Below are 27110 nucleotides of genomic sequence, written 5' to 3'. Positions count from 1 at the left end.
CCAAGATAGACGCATAATGAGATGATCAAATAAATAATAAAAACTTTAATTACACAAAGACATATTACAGTGCAACAGTGAAACCTGTTAAACATACACAATACATTCACCCAGCATCATATTTTAGAACAGGCACTGAGTCGTATCATTCTGTACTCCCACTGCGACAGATGTAGGCAGTCAGATTCCAACATCGTGGCTTCCAAACTCATTCGAAGATTGTATTGCGTTGGGACACCACTTTATTCCCACACAACAGTTCCTCTAATACCATGGAAGCCCTACAATGTTCCATTCCCAGATTTCTTCTTGCAGCCTGGCATGTAGGTATGGGAAAGTTCAGATCACACCACCATATATAACAACAATTAAGATTGGGCCTGAGAGAGTGGCAAAACTTCAGAATACTCCGTTATCTAGAGGGGTTTGCACTTGGGATAAAGACAAATGCATGGATTTCATCAGGAAACAATTATACCCACTCATCAGTTTACTGATAGGATGATCATCTACTGTACATAAAAACCAACAGTACATCAGAAAGGCTGGGGGTGGGGATGTCAAGAATAAATTGACAATATGGTAACAGATGAGCAAAATTCAATGGAAATACTGTATTACCACAAGTTGTCACAGCAGAGATTAACATAGTCACGCCACAGCTGATAAATGCCCTTGAGCAGAAAAAACAATCTAAATGAATATAACCACAAAGGGTTTGAAATGCTTTATCTGCCAGAAAAGATACGCGTTTTAGCCACTACAGGCTGATTAGTACAATATACTATCATTCTGTTGCAACATCCCCAGTGGAAACCTCTGCCTGATTCAGATCTTAAGAACTGATTGGATATACTGAGGCTGGATGGTTTAATGAAAGTGATCAATTAAATCTGAACTATGTGAGGAAGAGGAATAATCCAAACTGGGCACAAAACAGATGGCTGGAGATGCCAGGTTATTGCAGCAAAACAGAAGGAAAACAGATTGCCTGCATTCTTCTGCAGGACAAAACTGCACGGCTTGTAAAAGTTAAATCCAGACTAGCTGAGCTGCACATCAGTATGAAGGGACACTTAACTTGCTATCTAGTCAGTTTCACAAGGGATTGCAGTTTCAAGTACTACACACGCCTCAGTCTATGGTTTCCCAGAATGTTTAACCTTGCACAATATTTAAATTTGACACTTTGCATATATTCATTTTCACTGTTCAAAGACCATCACTTTCTCGGTTAGTGCTAATCTCTCCTGTTGCTCTGTGAAAGCAACATTTTTTAAAAACAGAAATGTGTTGTGAAATCACAAAAATTGGGACGGGGACCTCACAGGCAAATGTAGAACCCGAGGGTTTGTCTACACTGGCACTTTGTCTGCAAAACTTCTGTCGTTCAGGTGTGTTAAAAAAAACCCACCTTGCTGAACGACAGAAGTTTTACCGATGAAAAGCGCTGGTGTGAACACCACTTTGTCAGCAGGAGAGCTCTCCCCTGCCGACAAACAGCAGCTACATGGCATGCCTTTCAGTGGCACAGCTCTCGGGCATAGCCATGTCACTAAAAGCCTTGTAGTGTAGCCATAGCCTACTGTCAATTCTTTTAAAATTGATGAGGTTTCAAATTGAAGGCATCTCTAAGGTTTCTTAAATTTGACAGTGCTCCTGAGATACATAAGCTCAGTAAGATAGTGCACACACCTCCCCCCCAAAAAAACCCTACCCTCTCACTTGTTAAAAATGGTCAGATACTCATGTTTTTTTTTTAAAAAAAGAATCCTCATACAACCAGTGTCCCATTTCCTTCTACAGATCAAGGCATGGATACTATGCAAGCGAACATTCCAAATTGAACCGTCAAGTCTCAGAAGACAGGATTATAACCTTCCCTGCAGAAGCCGCTATTATGGAATGAGCAGATTTCAAAACACAAATATCTTTCAACAAGAACAAAAAAAATCAAAAAAATCAGAGAGCTGTTTGCTGGCTATGCTGCTTTGAGTTGGTTTGTCATACTGGCTCAAGTGTGAAATGGGTCATTTGACGAACGCAGCGCTCTTCAATTGCAGAAGCACTCAGTGGCATTACCAGCCTCTGTGCGCGGTTTGAAGACTCAACTGTTTTATTTTTTAAAAACTGTACTGTGATACATTTACATATGGCCAAATTCTGCCCTCAGATCCACAGACTTCAGTGACAGCCACCTGTATGGACTTCAGAGAGGAGATTCTGGCCATTTGGTCAGTGCTTTTCAACCCATTCAGGATCAGTGTCTGGCAGCTATAGCACAGTGTCTGCTCTGCATGAGGGGATGTATTCCAGGTCACTCAATTCAGTTAATAAAACAATGGTAGTTAAAAAAAGCAACATGACTCCAGAGTATTTGAAATCGTTACCCACTAGAAATCATAAGTTACCTGCCCGAGTTAAGAAAACCTTCTGTTTTTAAATGAAAGAGGACTAATTTATCATGGGATACAATTTCAGTTTACTTACAGCATTGAAGTCCACAGTAGGACTATAACCCTTTGCTATATTTGACACCTCACCTGCATATCACTGATGTTTCATATGTACATTATATATCACACACACACAAAGCAGTGTGTTCCTCCTACAGCATGCCCAGGGACAGGGAAACTCATTATCCCAGGTAATTTCAACAAAATTTTCTCCGTATTTACTGGTTTAGGACCCACATTTTCCCCCCTGCAAGTTCACGGGGTTCGATTCTTAATTTTGATATTCTCCTCTTGCCCCATCTTTCTTTTTAAGGGAATAGGGTTTTGTATCGTATTATGGACTATAGTGTATTGAAGAAGGGAGTTCTATACACCGAGCATTCATGCACATAGCTCAGAGGAGAGCAAAGTCAGGGTAAGATGCTGGATGTACCAGCTGGCCTTCTTGCCTCTGTCTAGTTCCTGATATGGTACCCATCACCATGGTGTGTTAGCACCTCATGGTTATCCTCGTAACATCCCATGTGAAGAGTACTATTTTCTCCGTGTAATATAAGGGGAACTGCAGCACAGTGCCCAATGTCACACAGGAAGTCTGAACTTTGAGCCTTTATTCTGTGCCCCAGGGCTGACTGTGCTCACTCTATCTGCAGAGTAAACCAGGAGCTCCTTAAGTCTGTGCACATCTGGGGCTCAGGGGAAGCCCATGCTCTACTGAGGGCTAGAAGACAGGTGGACAGCTGAACAAGAGATGGACAGCCGCAGTACAACAGGGTTGGCACCAAAAAATCATCATTAAGGTAGTCAGATGGATGAAAACAGGCAGCCAAGTATCAGTCTGAGCTATATGAATCAGTTATTTGGAAGTAGTGTGTTATCTACTCGATCTTACTGAGCCCCCACAACCTCTATAACTAGCTAGGAAAAGCAAGACCTGAGAGCCAGATTCTGCTCTCGATCACAGGATGCAAGTCTGGGGTAATGTGACTAAGAACAGAATCGGACCCACCAAGTACAGGCTCGTGCTGCACAACTTGATTCGGAGCCTTAGTTTGGTAAGAGACAAGCCATAGTTTGGAATAAGCTTTTCTCTACAGCAAAAGTTGGTGAAAACCCCCTTCCTCTCCCCCAGACACAGGATTTTGATCTATTCTGTAGTAATAAACCATTACTCAGTATCTGATACATGCACACCTATCAGGTATGGATGGAAAGACAGAAGCGATTTTCCTTCTTGCATCCTATGTCAATTAAAGCAAGTTCAGCTTCTACTCCTTAGTCACATCCAGTTCAATTTGCACCTAAAGACAGGGCAGTTGAGCATTTCCACCACACTCTGGATTTGTTTGTGCCTACAGAAATTAAGGGTGGGGAGCAGCAGACATTTCCACTGGATGTAGAATGTTTACACTCACATTTGCCAAGGGCATAGAGTTAACCAGTCAGTCCCTCAATAAATGTCCTCCCCTCCCTGCCCAACCCTGAAATAAAAAAAACCCCACAATTAAAAAAAAAAAAAGATGATTAAAACCTGGATTAAGAGCCATAATTGCCATTAGCCTACAGAAACAAACAGCTCAAATGTTATTTAACTCTCCTGAGCATCAGAACACCAGCTCTGACACTTGGAAGATGTGCAAGGAAGTGAAATAGTTTCCAAGCATATACAAAAATTATGTACAGATCTATTCAGAAAGTGGTAAGCAAGGTCTTAAAAACTGATCCAGGTATTTGTTACTCTCTTCCCTCATTTTTTAAAAATAAAAAAAGGATGTTTGAGAAAAGTTTTACTATATACATATATATATTATATATTTTTCCACCTCCCACGATACCCCTGCAATTAGCAGACTTTCCACCAGGAGGCCCTGCTAGAGTTTGTACATTTCCCCCCATATGGAAATTTGGCAAAATTAAAAGATTACAATTCATTTCAAGAATAATTTTTTTTTTTTTTTTTGCTTAACCCGATAGTCTTTCATTTAAGAGAGACCAGGAAATTGTTGGGTTTCACTCACACACCTGGTTGTCCTTGAATGAATTGTCAGTCAAAAGCTTTGCCATACGTTTGTTTGTTTTTCCAACCGGATAACAGTAGAATGTTGTGTTGCAACAGACCTGAGGAGGTGACTGCAGTTGCTCTCGATTCTGTCCTCTGCTGTGAAACTATACAATCCTGTAATTGCAGGAGACCAAGGAGTAGCCCAGCTCTCTCTCTTTCGCTGAGCTTTTAAGCACTGTCTCAATCCATAGGGTTTATAAGACGCTCTCTCTCTCAGTGTTTGCTACCAATGTCTAGAGTCCACAAGCTCTGGGCGGAGGCTCAACTTCTTCAGCGTTTCGTACCCCACCACTATGACAATGGTGGAAGGGGTGGCGGATATGATGCGGGCGGAGAGGCCTTTAGTGAGGCCCCATGGGCCTTCCTCTGCCATTAGCTGCTTGAAAGTGAGAATGATGGAACTCTTGCCTTCCACCTGCAAAGCCAAGAGTGAAACCGTTAGGAGAGGCGATTGCTCAGAGAGGCAGCTCGGGCAGTGGCAGATAAAACAACTGCATTTGTGGTTTCATAAGGGGTTGTTCTGCAATAAGACTGGAAGATATTGCACTCCGTTGAGCTCCTTCAAGGGGCATACCACTGAATTGCCTTCTGGTTTTTAATGTGAGGGGGAACCATAGAAACTAGAGCACCAGATCAGACTCAAGGTCCCTCTAGTCTGGTGCCCTTGCTCAGACAGTGGCCAGAACCAGCTACTCCAAAGAAAGATGCAAGAAACCCCAAAGAAGACTGTAACTGGGACTTCGCAAACCTGCGGTCGGACCCTGCCTCAGTTTCCCCACTCCCGTGTAAGCTAGAGGCTAGCTCCTTGGCCAGCGTGTCAATGAAGCTCCCACCAGTGTCAGTATTTCGTTCCCTTTTCCAAATAATCCATTTATCCAAACACAGTTCGTCACCACACAGGTAAACCAGGTATTGCCACATGAACCCTTCTAACACCTATACCTCAGAGGGCTTCTTCTGCTACCTATACAGTGGGATCCTGAGTCATGTCTTGCACCTAGCTAGTTTGGCAAGCCGCCTTCCAGGTCCTTTCCCTAGCCCAGGGTTTCCTGTAGGAGCCTCTCTGCAGCTCTCCCAACTAACTGAGCTGCTTGAATTTTCATCTAGCCACTTGCGAGGCAGCTGATTCGTCACATGTGCAGCTAAACCCAATGCCCTTAAAGGACCAGCCCACCCTGTGACAACGCAATGATGCAACAACCTGCCCATAGTGGAATTTAAGCACTTGCATTATTTTATGTTTTCTCCATCACCCTATGTGTTTACATTAGAGACCCCACAAGACTGGAGTTTGTCTCGGGACAGAATTTCACTTCCTGCTGGGTGCTGCCCACATCTCCAGAGGTGGCTGCCTTTCAGCAGTGCGACATGTATATCATTTGGGGATGAAAGTGTGCCATGTAGGTGTAAGTTCTAGGTTATTCTGGCTGGCTCCTGCTCACTGCCTCACAGCCGCTCTTTACATGCCAATTTATTTGAGCATAAGCTTTCGTGAGCTACAGCTCACTTCATCGGATGCATACTGTGGAAAATACAGAAGATGTTTGTTTTTATACACACAAACCATGAAAAAATGGGTGTTTATCACTACAAAAGGTTTTCTCTCCCCCCACCCCACTCTCCTGCTGGTAATAGCTTATGTAAAGTGATCACTCTCCTTACAATGTGTATGATAATCAAGGTGGGCCATTGATTATCATTGATAATCATTGATTATCAACTTGATTATCATACACATTGTAAGGAGAGTGATCACTTTACATAAGCTATTACCAGCAGGAGAGTGGGGTGGGGGGAGAGAAAACCTTTTGTAGTGATAAACACCCATTTTTTCATGGTTTGTGTGTATAAAAACAAACATCTTCTGTATTTTCCACAGTATGCATCCGATGAAGTGAGCTGTAGCTCACGAAAGCTTATGCTCAAATAAATTGGTTAGTCTCTAAGGTGCCACAGTACTTCTTTTCTTTTTGCGAATACAGACTAACACGGCTGTTACTCTGAAACCTGTCTTTACATGCCGACGCTGTTACAGTCTGGAGCGTGGAGATGGGAGATCAGGAGAAGTGCAAAGGAAAAATAATATGAGCTTTGACCAACAAGAACAGAGTTTCATAGGAGCAGCAAGGGATTGAAATCAGGGGGGTATTTTTGTGCTCATCAGGTCAGGAAATAAACCAAATAAAATACACTGGAGAAGCAGGTTGGTATAATTGAATTTAAACTGTACCAGGGTACTAGCATGGATTCCGTGACCATTGTGGATAGGGATCTTTCCCGTGAGAACAGTGCTACAGATTCCCCTAGAAGTCCGTCCATAGCAAGATTACATGAAATTTACACAGGACCATTTCTCTGTTCATACCAATCCGGGAATCCTGTGACCAACAACAGTCTCACAACATGGCTTTAGCTAGCAAGGTTCTGACCCCACTCTGGACAAGCCTTTAATGACACTAGATCAGGAGAAAAACGAAGGGGTAATCTCCCCATTTTACAGCCACGGAGAGTTTTTAACAATCCATCGGAGCACCTAGAAATAAATGCTAGAAGCCACTGAGAAAAGAGACAAAGTGACTTGCTCACAGCTGCACAGATCAGTGGCAGAGCTGGGACAATACTTGTGCTTTGTGACTCCCAGTCCTGCCCTCTAGACCACGCTACCTTTAGGACGAGCTCTTACCTGCACGCGAGCCCTGATGACATCCATGGGGTTGGTCAGAGTGGAAGCCGTTGCAGCTGCTAGTGGCCCTGATATAGCTTGGAGGAGGAGGTGTGGACAGTCTTTAGGCGTCAGGCGAGAGAGCTGTTCTGGGAACGGGAGGGAGAGTAAAGTTACAGACACGTGTATATATGTATATACTCAGCTGTTCTGTGCCTCCTTCCAGCCAGAACTCCAAGCACTCACCCATACCAACTTCACGGAGTAGAATCCGTGTTTTACAGATGGGAAAACTTGTTACATACCTATGCACCACTCACAGGCCTCATTATGTTTCTAGGACTAGGTTGTTTGCTCTAATATAAAAACACTGCATGTTGTCTGCAAAGATTTGTATTAAACTGACTCCTCCATAGGCTATTTAAGTCTCCAGAAGGGTAGTACCTAGTGAATTGTAACACTGCTTCTTGCTACATCCCTCCAAGCAGAGAGCGATGTGTTCTCTAAAGAGCTTACCACACTGTGGGGGCCATCGCTTTCTTCATTCTGCTTTTACATGTTAGTATATTAAGTAACACCATGTGTAGTTTTTAAACACTTACACACACACACAGAGCAATTTAATGGCTGTTTCTTCAGGAAAGAGATTGTTCATCATAGCAATATAGGGCTGGAAAAGACCTCGCAAGGTCATCAAGTCCAGTCCCCTGCTCTGAGACAGGCACACGTAAACCTAGACCATCCCTGACAGGTATTTATCCAACCTCTTCTTAAAAACCTCTCATGATGGAGATTCCACAACCTCCCTTGAAAGTCCATTCCAGAGCTTAACTGCACTTCTAGTTAGAAAGTTTTTCCTAATATTTAACCTAAATCTCCCTTGCTGCAGATTGAGCCCATTGCTTCTTGCCCTGCCATCAGTGGACATGGAGAACAATCGATCACCACCCTCTTCATAACAGCCCTTAACAGTTTTGAAGACTGAACAGGTCCCTCCATCCCAGTTTTCTTTTCTCAAGACTAAAAATACGCAGGGTTTTATCCTTTCCTCATAAGTCAGGGTTTCTAAATCTTTTTATCATTTTTGTTGCTCTCCTCTCGACTCTCCAATTTGTCCAAATCTTTCCTAAAGTACGGTGCCCAGAATTGGACACAGGACACCAGCTGAGGCCTCAACCGTGCTGAGTAGAGTGGGACAATTACCTCCCATGTCTGATATATGACCTGCCTTCTAATATACCCCAGAAAGGTATTAGCCTTTATGCGACTGCATCACCCTGTTGACTCAGTTTGTGATCCACTCTAACCCCTAGATCCTTTTCAGCAGTATTGCCATCTATCCAGTTATTCCCCATTCCCTGTTTGTTGTATAGGTTCATATTTTAAGATGTACTTGTGTCTGCTTAGAAAACAAGGAGAGAGCTCTAGAGGCTATTTTGGCTGCAAACCCAAAACCATGGATCATTTCTACTGGTGTACTTTGTGCCTCAGGACAGGTCACATGATGACTGTATTGACAGATCAAGACCAGAGTTCTGTGCAAAGATATAAACTAGAAGCATCCAGAGCATCAGGAGCTGGAGGAAAGGCATTCTGAGCCTGGGTCCTGGAGATCTCACCACCTTTCTGGGAAAGCTGACCCAATCACAGAAGTTAAATGATTCTTTAAAAATAAATATCCAAGTAGAAATTATCAGGTTTTGGGAGGAGAGAATGGAGCTTATCTGAACTGTGGATAGTTTATACCCCACACCTTTTTAAAAAAGCACCTATACACCGTGGAGATTTTACAACCCAACACTGCGCTTTGTGTGCTGAAGCAGCAGCTGGATGAAACAGGGCAGAGCAGATTTCAAAGGTAAGGATTGCAGCTACTGGGAAGCTCAAACCACAACAGTGTCCCAAGAGCTGGAGAAATAAGAGCTGTGGCATTAAAAGCAATCGTGCCGACTGTAACCAGCAAGTGGTCCAAGACCCACGTACCAAGGCAATTCTCTGCCTCGCTAATAGGATCTGCCAACTCTGAGGAGTGAGCTGGACACATGGGATGCCTGTATTTTTAATGGTGGCAAACCCTGAGAATCAGTGAAGTGCACTGTACAGCAATCACAGCCAACAAATCCCCTTGTGGAATGACACACCCGCCAAACAGCTAGTGGGAGACAAAGGTATCAGCTGGGCTAGAAATTTTACAGTTTGGTAACAGCCCGAGTATCACCTGTATTGTACAAATTAGCTGAGTCCGGAGGCATTCTGCACAGGAACAATGATCTCCTGAAAGCTTTGTTATGTCACACAGTGGTTCTCAACCTGGGGTACGTGTACTCTTGAGGGTACGCAGAGGTCTTCCGGGGGTACATCAACTCATCTAGATATTTGCCTAGTTTTACTACAGGCTACATAAAAAGCACTAGCGAAGTCAGTACAAACTAAAATTTCATACGACTTTATACTGCTCTATATACTACACATTGAAAAGTAAGTACAATATTTATATTCCAATCAATTTATTTTATAAGTGTATGGTAAAAAGGAGAAAGTCAGCAATTGGTCAGTAATAATGAGCTGTGACACTTTTGTATTTTTAGGTCTGATTTTGTAAGTAAGTCGTTTTTAAGTGAGGTGAAACTTGGGGGTACGCAAGACAAATCAGACTCCTGAAAGGGGTCAGGAGTCTGGATAGGTTGAGAGCCACTGATGTAACAGTAGGCTTGGCCCGAGGATTAAAACCTATTGAACACAAGCATATCTTTGTTTAGATGCACAACCACAGCTGAACTTGCTTGTAGCTCCATTTCCTGGCTCTGCTAAGGGATTTCATACCCTAGAAGTCTTTTTGCAACCTAAAGGGCCCCACATTCCACACTTGAGAAAGTACAAGTCACACATATGAAACAGTTTTAATTTTCAAACCATTACGTGAACATCAGCTCTTCCACACTCTTGTGTGGGAGGCAAGTATGATCCACAAGTAACTGATGGGGAAGTCCTGGCAGATGTGCCACATGACTTGCCCAAGGCCACACACAGCATATAAGAGCTGGGATTAATACTCAAATCCCTGGCTCTCAGTCCTGTGTGTAGACCAGCGGTTCTCGACCTTTTTCCTTTAAGGCCCCCGCAACACGCTATACAAACTCCATGGCCCACTTGTGCCACAACAAGAAGTTTTCTGCATATGCAGTAGATTCAAAGCCAGGGTCAGTATTATGGGGTAGCAAGCAGGGCCCCGTGATGGTAAGTTGCTCAGGCTTTGGCTTCAGCCCTGGGCGGCAGGGCTCGGGCTTCAGCTTTCTACTCTGGGCCCCAGCAAGTCTAACGCAGGGCCTGTTTTCTGGTTTATTTTGACGGACCCCCTGAAACCTGCTCACAGCCCCCCAAGGGGACCTGGACCAGTGGTTGAGAACCACTGGGTTAGACCATGCCATTCTCTTGCCAGAGCTGAGGTCTATCAATGCTTCGCTCTCCACTGATTAAAGAATGTGATCAAATGGGATACAAGCCACCTGATCCAAGAGATGATGGCTGCTCAATGCTCCAGGGGACAGTCATACCCCCCTGACCCACTCTCTGCCTTTGTGCCTTGTGGGGAAAACGCCTTTCCAGCCCCTAGTCAGTTCAAGTGCATGAGTGCGAATCACTGTGGCTGGGACTCTGATCTCATTTACAGAGATAACAGCCTTGCTCTGAGACGTTTAGGAATATTTATGTAAAAACAATCCCCAAACAAGAAGAAGGGGTGGACTGACCCTAGGAAAGCTGCCCTCCTATGCTGCCTAGGGCCCTTAATTACCGTGGCCAAGACATCTATCCCAGGATGATCCTTCTCTTCTCCCTTCTTTGTTGCGTTCCCTCTCCTCCGCTGCCACTGCCTCCTCCTGCCCCTCCGACTTCTCCTCCCCAGAAGGCCGTGTAGGGAGGGTCTGATAGGGCATTGTAGGGCTCGGGGTGTTGGATTCCCCGCACAAGCCACCGGCTACATGTTGTGCTCTAACCGCCCCGTGCAGACCCTGCTGGTGCGCACTATCTATTGAGTGCACATTAATATAGGCCAGCAGGGTCCATTCTGGGCAGTTAGACTGCAACGCATGCTGTGGGTTAGGTGGTGAATCCATCACCTCAAACAATTGCTGCAGCTTGCCTCCTTTCAGAGTCTCACTGTGCAGTGCACAGGTGCCGTGGGGCGGTGGAGAATAACGCCAGCAGCCGCGACACTATTTCCTGTGTTCGTCGGACCTCAGTAGCAGTGAGAGAGATGCACTTTTTTAATGTGTGTGCATGCTTACAAAATTACCTTGCAAAATTAGTAGATTGAGTCCTGAATTAGTAATTTCATAATTACATGTAATACTCCGGGGGGAATTCTGCACCACTGCGCAATGCAGAATTTTGCAGAACTTAATGTTGTGCTCGCAGAATTTCCTTTCCCCCACAGAAATGGGCTGCAGTCCTGATAGCCAGCACTGGGCCCAGCAGACCCCAGCTCACAGAGAGAAGACACTGCTGGGGAGAGGGAGAGGGAGCTAGAGGGTTCCTGGCAGCTGCAGTTCCCAGCATGCCCTGAAGAACGGAGAGGGCAGCGCGCAGAAAACTCTATGCAAGCCTGGGACCAAGCATCAGGCTTTCCTTCTCGGTCCCTGGGCTCTGGGGGAAGAGAGGAGCAGGTGACTGGGCTGGGAGGGGGCCATGGTTGAGCTCTGGAGGGGGGCGGTATCTGGGCAAGAGAGGGCCCTGTGGCTGGGCTCTGGGAGTGTAGGTATCTGTGCAATTGGGGGGGGGGGGGGTCCTGTAGCTGGGCTCAGGGGTCCTGTGGCTGAGCTGTGGAGGGGGAGTGAGTGCAGGTATCTGGGCTAGGGGCATCCCATGGCTGGGTTATGTGGGGGAGGGGGTTCAGGTGTATTGGTATGGGGGACCCCACAGCTAGGGAGAGGTTGTGGTTGTCTGGCCCCCTGGCTGGGCTCGGTGGGGGGGGTGGCAGGGAGTGAGGGGAGAGTAAGGGGACAGAGAAACAGGAACTGGGTTGTCATAGGGGTTTCTTTAACTCTATTCCTGGGGGAATTTTTGTATGTCTGTCTGCTCTGTTACAGACATACTTGCAGACCGGTATTTTGAAATAAATTACCAAAATAATGGAAACTGATGTGATTATATGGTGTTATTTTGACAAATAAAATTTGCGGAATTTTGCAGAATTTTAAAATACTGTGTGCAGAATTTAACGTTTTGGGGCAGAATGCCCCAAGGAGTAATGTCGAAAAAAAAGGGATTACTGAAAATCAGGGAGCATTCACATTTAAGCACTCAGACCCCAAAGTGCCCAGTAGCTGCCCATGCCAAGTCATTGTGGAAGCCTCCGTGTTCCACCTACCTGCATAGAAGTGGTAGAAAGGCCACCATACGGCACTGTTGGGAATATAGGTGAGCAGAGAGGCCACGTAGCCCCTGTAGAAGCCTCTCAGTCCGTCGGCGTTAAAGATCTGTACAAGGATGTCCTTGGTCTGGCCGAAGATCATATTACGTTTGCAGTCTTGGTACCGCACTTTGAACCTGCCCATGCTCTCACCCTCACGCTGCATCATGAGGTGCTGGGAAACGACATCTATGGGTACCGTGATGCTCTGTGCCACCAGAGAGGCTGAGCCGCCGGCCACCAGCGACTTGACCACGTTGCTGTTGTTGTACTTGGATACGTACTTGCGGGTGAGCTCGTAGGTGGTCACGTAGCACTGGCCTGAAATTAGGGTGAAGGTGTTGACCAAGAAGCCCCGGTACAGCCCAGCTGCCCCTTCCGCCCGCAATATCTTCACAAAGGCATCAAAGGTCCCGTTGTAGAGGCTCTTGCCCTTCTGGACCTGCAGCCGTGTTCGGATGAGCGTGAAGGGGTAAACGCTCACCCGGATCATCATGGTCATGCAGACACCAAACACATAGAACTTCTTCTTGTCCAGATGCTCCCACTCGATGATTGGGATGTTGCGTTTGTCCTCCATAATTCCCTGGAATGCAGGGGAATTAAAATTAGTGATCATCAGATAGTCTAATCCTTTGGAAGATGGAGGGGAGTAAGGGACTTTTTGGATTAAGCCTCCTTTCTCCGTTGGGCTCAGCCCTGCAGTGACCTTCCAGCTAGCCAAGGGCTGGACTAAGTCCACTTAAGAACCAGCCATTATTATAAATAATGATGTTTGTGGGGCCTGAGTGAAACAAGTGGCCTAGCCTCTTGGGCACCCAGCACCCAAGCTCTGATTGCCTGGGGGGTAGTGATGGGTAAATCTGAGGATCCCACAGTTGGCTAGCAGTCAATGAGAAGGAGAAATTTTGCCATTAACAGATGAACACACAACCAGAAAGTGGCTATAGGGACTTTGTACATGAGGACACACCTGGTTTATTCAAGCCTCTTGAGCATAGACATGTCTAGGCTGAGGTGGTTACTCAACAGGATTTGCCATGAGGCCCCACAGTGGTGTTGCTGAGTCTACCAGCAGTTATCCCTGAACCAAGTTAAGAGGTACCGAATTGATTTCCCCCATTTTCTGAGATTAATCATTCTAACACACTACCAGCAGAAAGTGGATCAGCTGCCCACATCATGCTAGGTCTCCAGTAGGGTGGATAAAAATGTATTTAAAACATTTTTTTTAATTTAAATTAAATACAGGTTTTTAAAAAATAAACCTATTTAAAATTAAATTTGAAATAATGATAGTGAGACCTAAAATTCATTATAATCTATTAAAATAACACCTAAATATAAAAAATATTAAGTAGTACAGATTTGCTGACAAGTTTTAAAGAAAATCAAGCCACTGAACTGGTGCAAGTTCCATGGCTAAGCACCTGGAACCAGTGTATGAAGTGCCAAACCAGTTTTTGATATATTCAGAAGATACAGAGCAAGTATTGTCTTCACTTCAGTTTATTCAACTAGTTCAGTTCAGGGACTAGCTCAAAGTTAAGAAACCAACCATGAGTCTCCTCTTCCAATCTATGAATAAAAACTAGGTGTTAGAGGGCAAAATCTACTAGTACTAAAACCTTGAAGGACAGTGACCAGAAATTATCAGTTCAATCCATTAACTACAGCTAATACTTTCTTTGTTTAATAAATCAGGGCAAGTCTACACTACAAAATTAAAGTTGACCTAAATTAGGGTGGTGCACAGCCACCGCAGAAATGACTGCGGTCTTTGATGTCCACACTATGCCCCCTCTGTTGGTGGTGCACATCCTCACCAGGAGCGCTTCCACTGATTTAACTGACAGCATGGGGCACTGACAGCTCGGGGACCAGCCACTGCACCTGCCAGCCCCACGTGGGGCGGAGAGACTCTGGCATGTCAGCCCTGCGCTTATATCACCTGTTGCTGTCTTTGACAGCCTGAGCTGGGCAAGCAACGCGGTGTCTACACACACACTGCATCAACCTAACTACCTCGACCTAAGCATTACGCCTCTCACGGAGGTGGAGTTATTAGGTTGGTGTAGCGGGCAACTTACAACAGCAGGACCAACATTGTAGCATCCTAGACGTTATACAGAGTTAGATCAACGGAAGCCGCCCTCCGTTGACCGAACCCTGTAGCGTAAACAAGGCCTCAGTTAATTTCAAAGGCAATACATTTTTTATAAACTTTTTTTCCTTATGTATCCAGTGCATTTAGGGTAGCTTGATTTAATAAAAAGTTTAAATGCTGAATTTCCAAAAAGAGCTTGACTCATATCGTAAGTAAAAAAATTAATCTAGCAAGAAATGCATCATTCACCATTTTCTAATGTAATAAAAATGTAAAAATTAAGAATTTCAACAAGGGTACGTTAAGCTATAGAACTGCTTAAATAATTGTGCATAGATATGGTGTATCCTTCTGATTAGCAAAAAGCAGCACCACATAAAGTGCAAAGGCCATGTTTAACTGCAAATCAATATGTTTTAATGATTACCAACCAATGAGAATCAATCTTTATTTAGGAAAATATAAATGGAAAACATGACTTAAGTTAGGATCATAGAAGGTTAGGGTTGGAAGCGACCACAGGAGGTCACCTAGTCCAACCCCCTGCTTGAAGCAGGACCAATCCCCAATTTTTGCCCCAGACCCCTAAATGGCCCCCTCAAGGATTGAACTCACAACCCTGGGTTAAGCAGGCCAATGCTCAAACCACTGAGCTATCCCTCCCCCAACGTTTCCTAGTTGTTGATTTAAATTATGATTAAAATCCACACTGCTCTCCAGAATGAGGGAGAACCTACTCATAGTGAGAACCCCTCACTTCATGCTATCTTGACTTTAGTTTCCTTTGGAGTGGCATGGCCATGATCCAACTGATAGGGCACCAGCTGGGAGGAAACCCAGATTCTATTCCAGCTCTGCTATGACATACTGAAATCTTAAGTATGTCACCACACCCCTCTGTGCCTCAGTTTCCCCCTCTGTAAAATAATGCTTACTGACCTTTGTGAGATGCTTTGAGATCTATGGATGAAGAATTAAATATTACCTCTTATTGAGCATGCGGAGCAGGAAAATTTTTTGGCAACCAGCGCACCTTCTTCCCTGTCATTCTGAGTTCACTGGTGCTGATGGCCTTCAGGATCCCACCCTTCAGGTCCTAGGCTGTCTACAAAGTAAAGGGTGATATGTTTTGAAATCTCTGAACAAGATCTTAGATTCATCGCATGAATCACAGATGTGTTTTTCCATGCTCCTCTCATTTTTCCCTCCCCCTCACTGATTGGAAATGCAAGTCAAGGGGTAAAGTTAAGAATAAGGATTAAAGGAAGGAGGAAGTGAGAGCACAGATGTAAACAAGCACAGAATTATGTAGTGTCTCTAAGGTGAAGACAAAGAGCCTGAAAAGAAAGTTAGCAAAGATCATGGTTCAGGGAGCCCACCACAGCCAAGGAGATGCAGGTTGTACTTTGATGAACTTTGCTCATTTTAGCCATAATCACTTTCTTTACTAGATAATCTTCTCTGGTGCAATAATCCTGAAATACCCGTTATGCCTCCAGCTACAGCTGCACTCGCAGAGTCAGGGATCAGAGCGGAGTTTCAGTAAAACACAATGACTCCTTGGGGCCATATGGACATTCATGCCACAGAACACCGTGATCTCCAGCAGCAGGACACAGTAAGAGGTTACTCACAATTCAGTTTCCCCCTTCAACTCAGCCGACCCTATTTAACACAGGTCTCTCCTCGCCTAACAACCCACCATCTGATCTCTGCTGAATTGCCCGCCATGCCATAAGCCAACGAGTGCCAACCTTTGTGGGGATGTGTTTCTCTGGGATAAGATTCTGAGCTGTTCGTCCCAACTCCCATTGAACTGTTGCGCGCTCACCTGCTGCGAAGCTTGAGCTGATTGTTTGGAGCAGGCCTAGCTCCTTGGAGAGTCAGGGCACCCACGAAGGAATAGGAGGAAGGCAGCAGGGATGCCCCAGGACAAAGCCCAGAGGCACTTTGCTGAGCTAAGAGGGGAATGCTAGAGCACAAGTCTTGGTGGTTGGGAACCACTCCACTGTCAGCAGCCTCCCCAGACAATAAACTCTTTGCCCTCCCATACCTGAGGCAGTACTGGGCGTGAGCGCAAGCGGGGAATTTATTATAGGAAAGGATTCGAGCCTTTATGCACTTTGGGATCATTCAGAAACACAGGCTATAGGCTTCCATTTCCTGTGGAGATGCTAGGAACAGGGATGATACAGTGCCCACCCCTCCACGCCAGTGACACTGAACTGATCTGGGCTTTCCATAAACCAAAGGAAAACTCACGATCTGTATAAGAGATCAGAAGAGCGGCCAATAGGTCCCCCATATTTCTCACTAGAAGGTCTGTTTACTATCTCAAGTAAAGCCATGGAAGGCAGCAAGTGGAGCTTCCTGCTGGTTCCCTTATTCAGTTTCCGACTATCAGCAGAAACAGACGGTATTTGATTCTCATGCAGTTCCTGTAAACTGAAAACAACCCCCTTCACATCAGTGCTGAAGAGGTGGAAAGGTACAATGCCCAGGCAGCAGCCCTCAGTGACAAGCGCTCCCGAAAATGCGTATAAGTGAGAGACTTGATACAGAGAGCCATGGCAACTCACCCCTCACGTGACATTACCTCTGCTATGTTTCACAGTAGCAGCCGTGTTAGTCTGTATTTGCAAAAAGAAAAGGAGGACTTGTGGCACCTTAGAGACTAGCCAATTTATTTGAGCATAAACTTTCGTGAGCTACAGCTCACTTCATCGGATGCATTCAGTATTTTCCACTCAAATAAATTGGTTAGTCTCTAAGGTGCCACTAGTACTCCTTTTCTTTTTACCTCTGCTATGGTATCCCCCACACCCTTCTATCTACAGGCTCTAAAGCATCATACTAAGGTTAGCCATATAGCAGCGGCTTGCAAGAGAGCTCTCTGAAGTTGAGGATGCTCCTCTTTCACGCTGAAGAGGTGGCTGGTGGTAGGCCTGACCCATGAAAAGTGTGTTTGGATACATTCATAAATTCTACAGGGGAAAATAACCCATGAGAGTAATCGCCTGGATTTCTATAGCACCGAACCTATCATCTCAGGATCTCAGACAGGATTCTTCACACACCCAGGTATAGACAAGTAGCGTTAGCTCCATTATACAGACATGGAATCAAAAGTACATAGGTGAGGGGATTTGCTCCAAGGTCCCATACTTAATCAGTGGCAGAGTAAGGAACAAAGTCGCTGCTTCGTGAACAACTCCCCACATCTGCCTCTAATGCCTGTGCTCTAACCACTCAGGCTGGGCCAACAGAAGGCCAATTTTGCCAGTATTGACCAAGCATACAGTATAGTTTCCTCCTCTGGCAAAGTTTGCCCCAACCCACCATAGACTTCACAGATCTAAATCTGGGAACTCCCACCAGACAGTGTTTGTCACTAACCATTACGAAAAAAAAAAGCCAAAATAAAGTTATAATATCCAACCGGAACCAGATTATTGTTAAACCGAACATTTCCCATTCCAGATCAAAGACTCCTCCCTGGGTTCAGTGTAGAACAGTCATATCGGTCAGAGAACATGCTGGCTATGTAATACAAAGGTCAGAGCCATTCAGCTTTAGACACAACTTGTACAACTTGCTTCAAAGGGCTTGTCTACACTTGAAAGTTATTTCAGATGAAGGTAGAATTTAAAGAGCAACAGCTCCCTGTGTGGACACACTTATTATAGAAGAGTGCCTTTTCCTAGTTTTGTTTAATCCACTTTGAAAGCAATAGCTATTCTGGTCAATTTCCCTGTGTAGACAACCCCTAATCATACAGATCAAGACAGCTGTGATAATGCCACTGACTGCAGGGACCCTATGTTTGCAACCTACTAGGAAACCAAAACAGTCAGATGGAATATTGGAGTAATTGACAGTGTTAAGTTATTGTGAAGGGCTTGATTCTCAGGTACACTAAGGCCTCTTTACACAGCTCTGGCAGTGAAAGGGAGCTGTAAGGTTTAACTAATTCATGCCTACTTTAAAGCCATTTTACAGTGATAAAAAGAAGCCTTAGTGTAAATAAGAATAAGGCCCCAAATTTCAGGTTCTATCAATAACAGTCAAATAACCAAGACTATGAGAGAAATTTGCATGATAAAACAATTTACATATTTGCTTATTCCCTTGGAAGGAAATAGAGGATTTCAAGGTGACGAAATCCCTTCAAAAGTCCTTTACATTTTAAAAAAAATGTTTGCTTACTATCAGCCAACAAAATGTTTAAAGAACTTCAGCAAACACTGTTATAGGCTTCATCACAACTTCTAATGATGCTCAGACTGGAGGGTGAGGTTGAAAATACCACATGGTATTTGCAAAACAACAATCTGAATGGAAAAAAAAAAAAAAAAGGTATCCTATTTTACCTGGTACAAAAATAAAACCATGACTCACTGCTACCGCCAACTGAAAGAGACAAATGGAATATAAGAAAGCTAAAGGCTTGTCTACACATACAAGTTGTACCACTGTAACTACATCAGTATAGCTAAAGCAGTAAAACCCTCTGTAGTGTCTGGATATATGTATATATAATCAATATAAAAGTGATTAAACTGGTATAGCTATTCCCATACAAGACGGGGAATAAGCTAAATCACTATAAGGCACCTTTGTACCAGAATAACTATGCCCACACTAGGCTTATACCAGTAGAACTATTTCAGCATAAAAATCACACCCCTTAACCAACACAGTTACACTGGTGGAACTTTCACGGATAGTCCAGGCCTTCAACCCAGTCTGCTCCGCTGCTCAATGACAGGTTTAGAAGTAACACAGCGAGGTCAAAAATCATATTGACTTTACCTGTGTTATTAGTATCACCATTGATTATTAAATCCATGGAACTAGGTGAGGTCTAGTTTACTTCTCAGAGCATGCTCATTGTGAACAATGACACACTGGTCACTTTCACTTTTGGATCTAGTTAGTTTCATTTGTTTGGCTCTCAAGCTGTTGCAAGAGCTGCAATGCTTGGCTTGTAATGCCTTCCCTCCACCCACAGGAGTTTTACAAGTCCAAAGAAACGTTTGCATTGGTTTTAGGTTCTATACTGTGTTGATTTTATTACTGAGACCGTCAGCTCCTTGGGGGAGAGACTGTACTTTCCTCTATGTCTTGTTAATAACCACCTTCATTTGAAATCTAAATCTAACAGACAACGTTGCTTTAATCCCATCGTTTGCCAGTGATGGAAGCAGGGCTATGGCAATGGATTAATCTCTAAAGGAGATGAGTGGGGGAGAGGAGTGCCTGGCATCACTAGGAATGTAGCCTGTGTCAAAGGAGGCCAAGCAATGATTGGAACTAGAGCCCAACCTAGTCTCAAACAAACACAATTTGTACCCCTTTAACACAGGCCGACTGATCTGTGTTATAAACTTTTTGCTGTAACTGTATTTAAACAAAAAGAAAAGGAGTACTTGTGGCACCTTAGAGACGAACCAATTTATTTGAGCATAAGCTTTCGTGAGCTACAGCTCACTTCATCAGATGCATAAAGCCACTTTATGCATCCGATTATGTGAGCTGTAGCTCACGAAAGCTTATGCTCAAATAAACTGGTTAGTCTCTAAGGTGCCACAAGTACTCCTTTTTTTTTTGCGAATACAGACTAACACAGCTGCTACTCTGAAACCTGTATTTAAACGTGATTCTTTGACCAATGAAGACAGAGCCTTTGTTTGCTCCAAACCAGAATATCTCCCAGTCAGCATACTAATGCCTTGGCCTGAAGTCCTGGGAGTCATCCAGAAGTAGGCTGAGAAACTGCCATCCCAAGATCTATGTTGCCTCTGGACTCTCTCTAAACACAGGAGGTCAAACATTCCTGAAAGCCAGGCCACTGAGGATCTCCTAGTTTTAATTCTTGTCTCTGTACTAGGCCAGAGGGAACCTGGGCTGGTTAGGTGGCTCAGCATAACTAATTTTTAATAAATACTTCACACTTTTATACCATTTTTATCCTAGGATAAAAAAATACATCTTTTACAAACATAAGGCCTCACAGTGCCTCTATGCATCATGCTCATTTTACATAGAGTGAAACTGAGTCATGGAGAGGTTAAGGCCAATACTTTCAAACACATACACTGATTTCAGTTGCCTCAATTTTTGGGCACCCAAATGTGGACAATCCATGGCTGGTTTTCAGAAGAGGCAAGCACCCACAACTCAAATTGAGAGCTGACTGGGGTGACCTACTGGCTTTCTGGAAAGATCCAAAGCTGCTCTTCTGATCTACTGTACAGATGGTGAACTCTCCCTTGTTTTATGGAGTGTGCAGATCAGCTGAGGGTCACTGGTAAGGGCTACTCCTTGCAGTGGAGGGGCAGGTGCTGCACAATTTTTATTGAACACAAGGCTATAGGTATTTAATTTGGGGCACCCAAAAACAGACATATGCAGAAGTCAGTAGACATTTGAAAGTTTTGGCAGAAGGGACTTGAGTGGAGAACAGGATCCTTCTAGTCCCAGCTTCTGAAACAGCACCCCTTTTTGACTCCACCATCATTTCACATCACTGCCTGGCCTGCAGCTTTATCCCCAGCTGCCCCTCCCTAGCTCCCCAAGCTCACCCCAGACCCCCTACCCCAGGCCTTGCCACCCCATCTCTCCCTCTCCCCATGACCTCCCCCAAGTTGTGTCCTGCCCCATCCTCCCTTCAAGGTGTCCCCGGCCTGTTCCCCTCCAGCATTCTCACTAGTTGCCCTCCCACAAGGCCCCACTCCATCCTTCCTTCAAAATGCCCCCGATATTTTCCCCAGACGCATCTCCTCAAATGCCCTTTTCCCTGGACCCTCCCTCAGCTCAACATCCCCCAACTGCCCCTGCCCAGCCTCTGTTCCCACCCAACTGTCCCCCCCAAGGTGGGGACTGTCCCAGAGCCTCCCACTGCCCGCCCCTCCAGCTCCTCAACTGTCCCACCCTGCCCCCAACTGCCTCTCCAGGATCTCAATTATCCCAACTGCCCCTCCCCTGTCCTACCCTGCCCCCCCAGGTGGGCCCTGTCCCAGAGCCTCCCACTGCCCCCCCCAGCTCCTCAACTCTCTCACCTTGCCCCAACTGCCTCTCCAGGCCCTCAATTATCCCAACTGCCCCTCCCCTGTCCTACCCTGCCCCCCCAGGTGGGCCCTGTCCCAGAGCCTCCCACTGCCCCCCCCAGCTCCTCAACTCTCTCACCTTGCCCCAACTGCCTCTCCAGGATCTCAATTATCCCAACTGTCCCTCCCCTGCCCCCCCCAACTGCCCCTCCCCTGTCCCACCCTGCCCCCCCCAGGTGGGGACTGTCCCAGAGCCTCCCACTGCCCCCCCCAGCTCCTCAACTCTCTCACCTTGCCCCAACTGCCTCTCCAGGCCCTCAATTATCCCAACTGCCCCTCCCCTGCCCCCACAACTGCCCCTCCCCTGTCCCACCCTGCCCCCCCCGGTGGGCCCTATCCCAGAGCCTTCCACTGCCCCCCCCCAGCTCCTCAACTGTCCCACCCTGCCCCCAACTGCCTCTCCAGGCCCTCAGTTATCCCAACTGTCCCTGCCCTGCCCCCACAACTGCCCCTCCCCTGTCCCACCCTGCCCCCCCAGGTGGGCCCTGTCCCAGAGCCTCCCACTGCCCCCCCCCCAGCTCCTCAACTCTCTCACCTTGCCCCCAACTGCCCCCCAAGGTGGGCCCTGTCCCAAAACCCACATTGCCCCTGCCTGGCCCCTCAACTGTCTCCCGAGCCCCCCAATTGCCTCCCCCTGGGGCCCCCAGCTGCCACCCCCACCCCAGGTGAGCGCTGTCGCAGAGCCCCCTTGGGACCCCCCCAGCTAAGCCCCGCCCCCTGCGCGGCCGCCTCTCACTCACCTCGGGCGGGCGCCCCCAGGCCCCTGCTCCGCCCCCATGGCGCCCCCGAGACCTGGGCCAGCAGCAGCCGGCACCCGCCCCACCCCCCGGCCGGAAGTCAGCGGAGGGAGGCGCGGCTCGCGTAGCCGTCCGCTCGGCCAATGACCAGCCCGGCCTGCCCCGCCATCTTAGGTGCGGGCAGAAGCCTCGCCCGGCCCAGTTCCCTCGCGTGATTCTTGGCCTTAACAAAGATGGCGTCCGCCCTCCTCTGCCCCAGTCAAACATGGCCGCCCGCAAGGCTTAGTCGTGCAATGAGCATGCGCGCTCACAGCTTTCCCCCCCCCCCCGCCAGGTTGGGTTCTGAGGCTTGCAGCAGCCACGAGTGCTGCACGTGGGCTGCAGGGCAGAGAGGGGGAGGGTGTGGTGGGTTTTGAGTTGGTGGGTCCTGATCTGGGGGGCTTGGCCAGGTTGCGGGGGGCTCTTCGAAGATTAGAAAAGGGGGGTCAGCCAGGAACTTTTCAGGGTGTGGTTCCCCATGGAGTATGTAACTGGCATCGAAACAGGTTCTCTCGAGGTGTTTGGGGGTGGGGGTCGCCCACACATTCCCGGATGTTCTGCAAATGGCGTGGGTCGGCTCCTGCTGCCGTGACCCCACCCTGGCCAGCGTGACCTGGGGCACATGTCTGCAACGTCATGCTGACAAGGGATGCCTTTTTAAAGAGCGTGCTGCGGGGGAGGGGGGCATTTTTAAGAGCTCACTTCCCCACCCCCGCGGGTGCAGCCTGGGGTGCATGGTGCCTGCAAGATCACACCGCAGGGCACTGTTCCCTCTAAGCTGTGCGCATGTGGGCGTGCACACAGATCCTGAACCCCATGCACACGGCGAAACCCCACGCACACAAACATTTGCACAGAAGAAATTTTTTGTGGCCAGGGCCTGTCAAAAATTAGAGGGAACGTTGCCGCCCGGGTGTGCGCGTGTGCCATTTTTCACTTCCGTCAGTGTTACATTGCGTATGAGGTCATGCTGGCAGGGGCAGAGTGGCGTGCTCTTAAAAACATCATCTCACCCCCCTCTCCCCCCAATACCGGACAAAACCATGCCTGGTTTTGCTTGTGTACCGGATGGGGGACAAACCCTTGAAAAGTAAAGCGGTCCGGTTTAATACCGGCCCAGTGGCCAGCCCGTTCCATGGTGTGATCGACTTCTCTTGTGGAATGTCCTTGGTTGGCGAAGGTGATGTTAAGCGTGTTGAGGTGCGTACCCTGGCCTTTCTCCTGGAAGCCTATTCTATGGTAGGGGAGGGCCCAGCAGTAGATAATATTTTTTTTGGTGGGTTTGGGGTGGTCACTGGCATAGGTGCCGACTCCATGGGTGCTGGAGCAACCAGGGAAAAGAATAGTGTCCGCTCAGCGGCCACCTGCCAATCAGCTGTTCACGTGGGCAGGAGGCGCTGAGAGGAGGGGGTGGAGAGGGAGCAAGAAGAGGCGGAGTGGCTCGGAGAGGGGGAGGGAAGAGGCAGAACAAGGGTGGGGCCTTGGGGCAAGGGGCGGAATGGGGGCGGGGCCTTGGGGCAGAGTGAGGGTGGAGCACCCACCCAGAAAAATGAAAGTTGGCAGTACCAGACCCTGCTGTAACAACATGCAAAACCTCCAGATGTATCGCCACGGCTGCAAAGATTTATAATGCCCAGAACACACCTTTCAAGATCCAGGGGTCCTACACCTACCTGCCGATCACAACATGTGCTGTACTCATCCAGTGCATTAACAGCCCCAACAACAAGTGTGTCGGTGAAACTAGACAATCACTACACTCTCAAATGAACTCACACAGAAAAATGATAAAGGACAAAAACACCATATCACCCAGAGGTGAACACTTTTCACAAAATGTTCACTTCATATCAGACCTCTCAGTCCTCAGCTGCAAAGGAAGCCTGCACAACACCTTCAAAAGACAAACCTGGGAGCTTAAATTCACAACTTGGCTAGGAATTAACGATTGTGGTCTTAATAACAATTGTCGGAATAAGACATCAAGCCAATCTGTAAACCCCCTTTTTATCCTCTAACTGCAGGGGTGTCAATGAGCCACTTCGCCTTGCAGGGTCCCTTAGAATATGTGTTAACTCCTTATGCTAAACAAGTTCCACCTTGTGTTTAGCTATGACACTCCTGAATACCTTTCCCAGACCTGAAGAAGAGCTCTGTTACTCCTGGGGGAATTCTGCACCACTGCGCAATGCAGAATTTTGCAGAAATTAACATTGTGTGTGTAGAATTTCCTTCCCCCACAGAAATGGGCTGCAATGCTGCTAGCCGCCACTAGGGGCCACTGGACTCGGCAGAGCCCAGCTTGCACATAGAAGGCACTGCTGGGGGGGAGGGAGAGGGAGCTAATGGTTCCTGGCAGCTGGAATTCCCAGCATGCCCTGAGGGAAGGAGAGGGTGGCGTGCAGGAAACTCTTTGCAAGCCTGGGACAGAGCATCAGGTTATTTCTCCCTCTGGATCCCTGGGCTGGGGGGGCAGGTGTGTCTGGGCAAGGTGGGGCCTGCAGCTGGGCTCTGGGAGGTGGATGGGGTGCAGTTATCTGGGCTGGGGGGCCCTGTGGTTGGGCTCTGGAGAGGAGGGGGTTAGGGTGTTTTGCCTGGGGGGGCCCCGCAGGTCGGCTCAGGGCGGGGGAGAGGTTGTGGGTCTCTGGCCCCTGAGCTGGGCTCTGGGGGTGGTGGGGAGGAGGCAGAGAAACAGGAACTAGGTTGTCATAGGGGTTTCTTTAACTCTACTTCTGGGGGAATTTTTGTGTGTGTCTGATTGTTACAGACATACTTGCTGACAGATATTTTGAAATAAATTACCAAAATAATTAGAAGTCCGGTGGTACCTTAAAGACTAACAGATTTATTTGGCCATAAGCTTTTGTGGGTAAAAAAAACACTTCTTCAGATGTAAAATAATTGAAACTGGCATGATTATGTAGTGCTATTTTGGTAAATAAAATTTGCATCAATTTTGCAGAATTTTAAAATACTGTGTGCAGAATTTATCATTTTTCAGCGCAGAATGCCCCCAGGCGTACTCTGTGTAGCTGGGACGCCTGTCTGTTTCACCAGCAGAAGCTGGTCCAATAAAAACTATTACAACTCCCACCCTGTCTTTCTAATTTTCTGGGACCAACATGGCTAGAACATTGCAAACAAAGAGACAATTAATGACTCTTAATGAACCAAACCAAATAATGACTCTTTAAAGGGATAGAGTCAAGTAACAATCCTTAAAACAGTCCTTCTTAATAGGAAAGAGGCACTTAAAGGGACAGAAAATTTGTGTAATTCAAAGAAAGGGCCAGAAGCTTTTAATCCCTCCTAGAGGACCACAGGAAAACTGTAATTACAGTGTAAGGAGCATGCTTCTTTCAGACCTGTGAGCATGCTAGCTCTTCCGAGATCACCGTTTCAAATCACTCCTTTTGTTGATCCCTGGCAGTTCACAGCTGTCAGCCCATACTTGTCTTTTCACATTGTCCGAGAGAAAGTTGCCATTAGGTCCCTCTGGTTCATGACCCATTTCTTGCCTTCCTTCTTTATTGAAGTGAGATGGGTGTACAGGTGGGGCAGATGAGTTTGGCTGATAAAGCCCTGCTTTGCATGAGTGCTGAGCAAACAGCTGCACTTGAAGTCAGCAGGAGCCACACGCCTTTGAAGATTAATCCATAACAACCAGGTCTGGTTTTGCTTTTCCCAAAGAAAGGACAGCCTAGTGGTTAAGACACTAGCCTGGGATTTAGGAAACCTAGCTTCAATTCCCTGCTCCGCTGCGCACTTGCTGTTTGACCTTGGGCAAATCGCCTAGGCCCAGATGCTTCAAAAGTATTTTGGTGTCTAAACACTTTTGAGGATCTGGGCCTTAGTTTCTCTGGGCCTCAGTTTCCCATCTGACAAACGAGGATAATAGCACTGCCCTGACTCATAGGGTGTGCGTGAGGATAAACACATTAGCAATTGTGAAGTGCTGAGATGCTACAGGGATGGAGGCCATAGATTGATTTGCAGCGATAACACTGTGATCTTATCTCATCTAACAAACTGAGCGGCATTGGGGACGTAGATGTAACTGGTGTGCTGGTGACTCAGTAAGGGAGTGCTCATACCTCGGATCAGATGCTGAATCAATGCTCCCGCAAGGAGTTATGAGTTGCTGTGTGCACAAAATTGTGGTTCTTTGGAATCTTGCAGCTCCTCAAAGGAATTTAGGAGCTTACCTCCTACTGGAGAAAAGTTAACAGAGTAGGCAGCTGGTAATGACGAGTCCTGGCTCCCAGCTCTGCTGACGGCCTTGGGAAAGTCACTCCTACTGCTCTGTGCCTCATTTTCCCTGTGTCAAATGGAGACAATGATGCCCACTTTATCACAGAGCTATGCAAGCCACTAGACATGAGTATTAATATATTAACCCTTCTGACTCAACAAACAGCTTCTCTGCTGCTTCTCATCCTGTAGTGTTGCTGAGAGCTGTTAAAAGGCGTTCATCCTAGAGCCAGCTGCCTTTCAATAGTGTTTGGGGTAATCCCTATGGTATTAAACA

General features: G+C 46.7%; 2 protein-coding genes across 4 annotated transcripts in view; both read right to left on the bottom strand.

The window, feature by feature from the left end:
- Positions 1–30: 30 nt before the first annotated feature.
- On the bottom strand, positions 31–15773 carry SLC25A44 (solute carrier family 25 member 44). Of its 2 annotated transcripts, XM_073323596.1 has the most exons (4): positions 15683–15773; positions 12549–13176; positions 7202–7329; positions 31–4933 (listed from the first exon to the last, which is right to left on the bottom strand). In XM_073323596.1, exons 2-4 carry the CDS (start codon positions 13168–13170, stop codon positions 4742–4744), a joined length of 942 nt encoding a protein of 313 aa, XP_073179697.1. In that variant the 5' UTR covers positions 13171–13176; positions 15683–15773; the 3' UTR covers positions 31–4741. The 2 variants fall into 2 exon arrangements, with proteins under 2 accessions (XP_073179697.1, XP_073179698.1); XM_073323597.1 differs by lacking the exon at positions 31–4933 and having other exon boundaries at positions 7216–7324.
- Positions 15740–27110, bottom strand: part of SEMA4A (semaphorin 4A) — a 48310-nt gene continuing 36939 nt past the window's right edge. The window contains exons 16-17 of one of the 2 annotated variants that reach the window (XM_073323593.1): positions 26788–26900; positions 15740–15802 (exon numbers count right to left, since the gene is read on the bottom strand). In XM_073323593.1, the coding sequence (XP_073179694.1) occupies positions 26791–26900 (110 nt within the window). In that variant the 3' untranslated portion in view covers positions 15740–15802; positions 26788–26790. Of the gene's footprint in view, positions 15803–25485; positions 26901–27110 lie in introns of those variants that run through there. The other variant, XM_073323592.1, reaches the window with a different exon arrangement.

The sequence above is a fragment of the Lepidochelys kempii genome, chromosome 24 (genome assembly GCF_965140265.1).
Source record: "Lepidochelys kempii isolate rLepKem1 chromosome 24, rLepKem1.hap2, whole genome shotgun sequence".
NCBI lineage: Eukaryota > Metazoa > Chordata > Testudines > Cheloniidae > Lepidochelys > Lepidochelys kempii.
The sequence above is the reverse complement of the archived record's forward strand: the minus strand, read 5'-3'. Positions and strand labels throughout refer to the sequence as shown.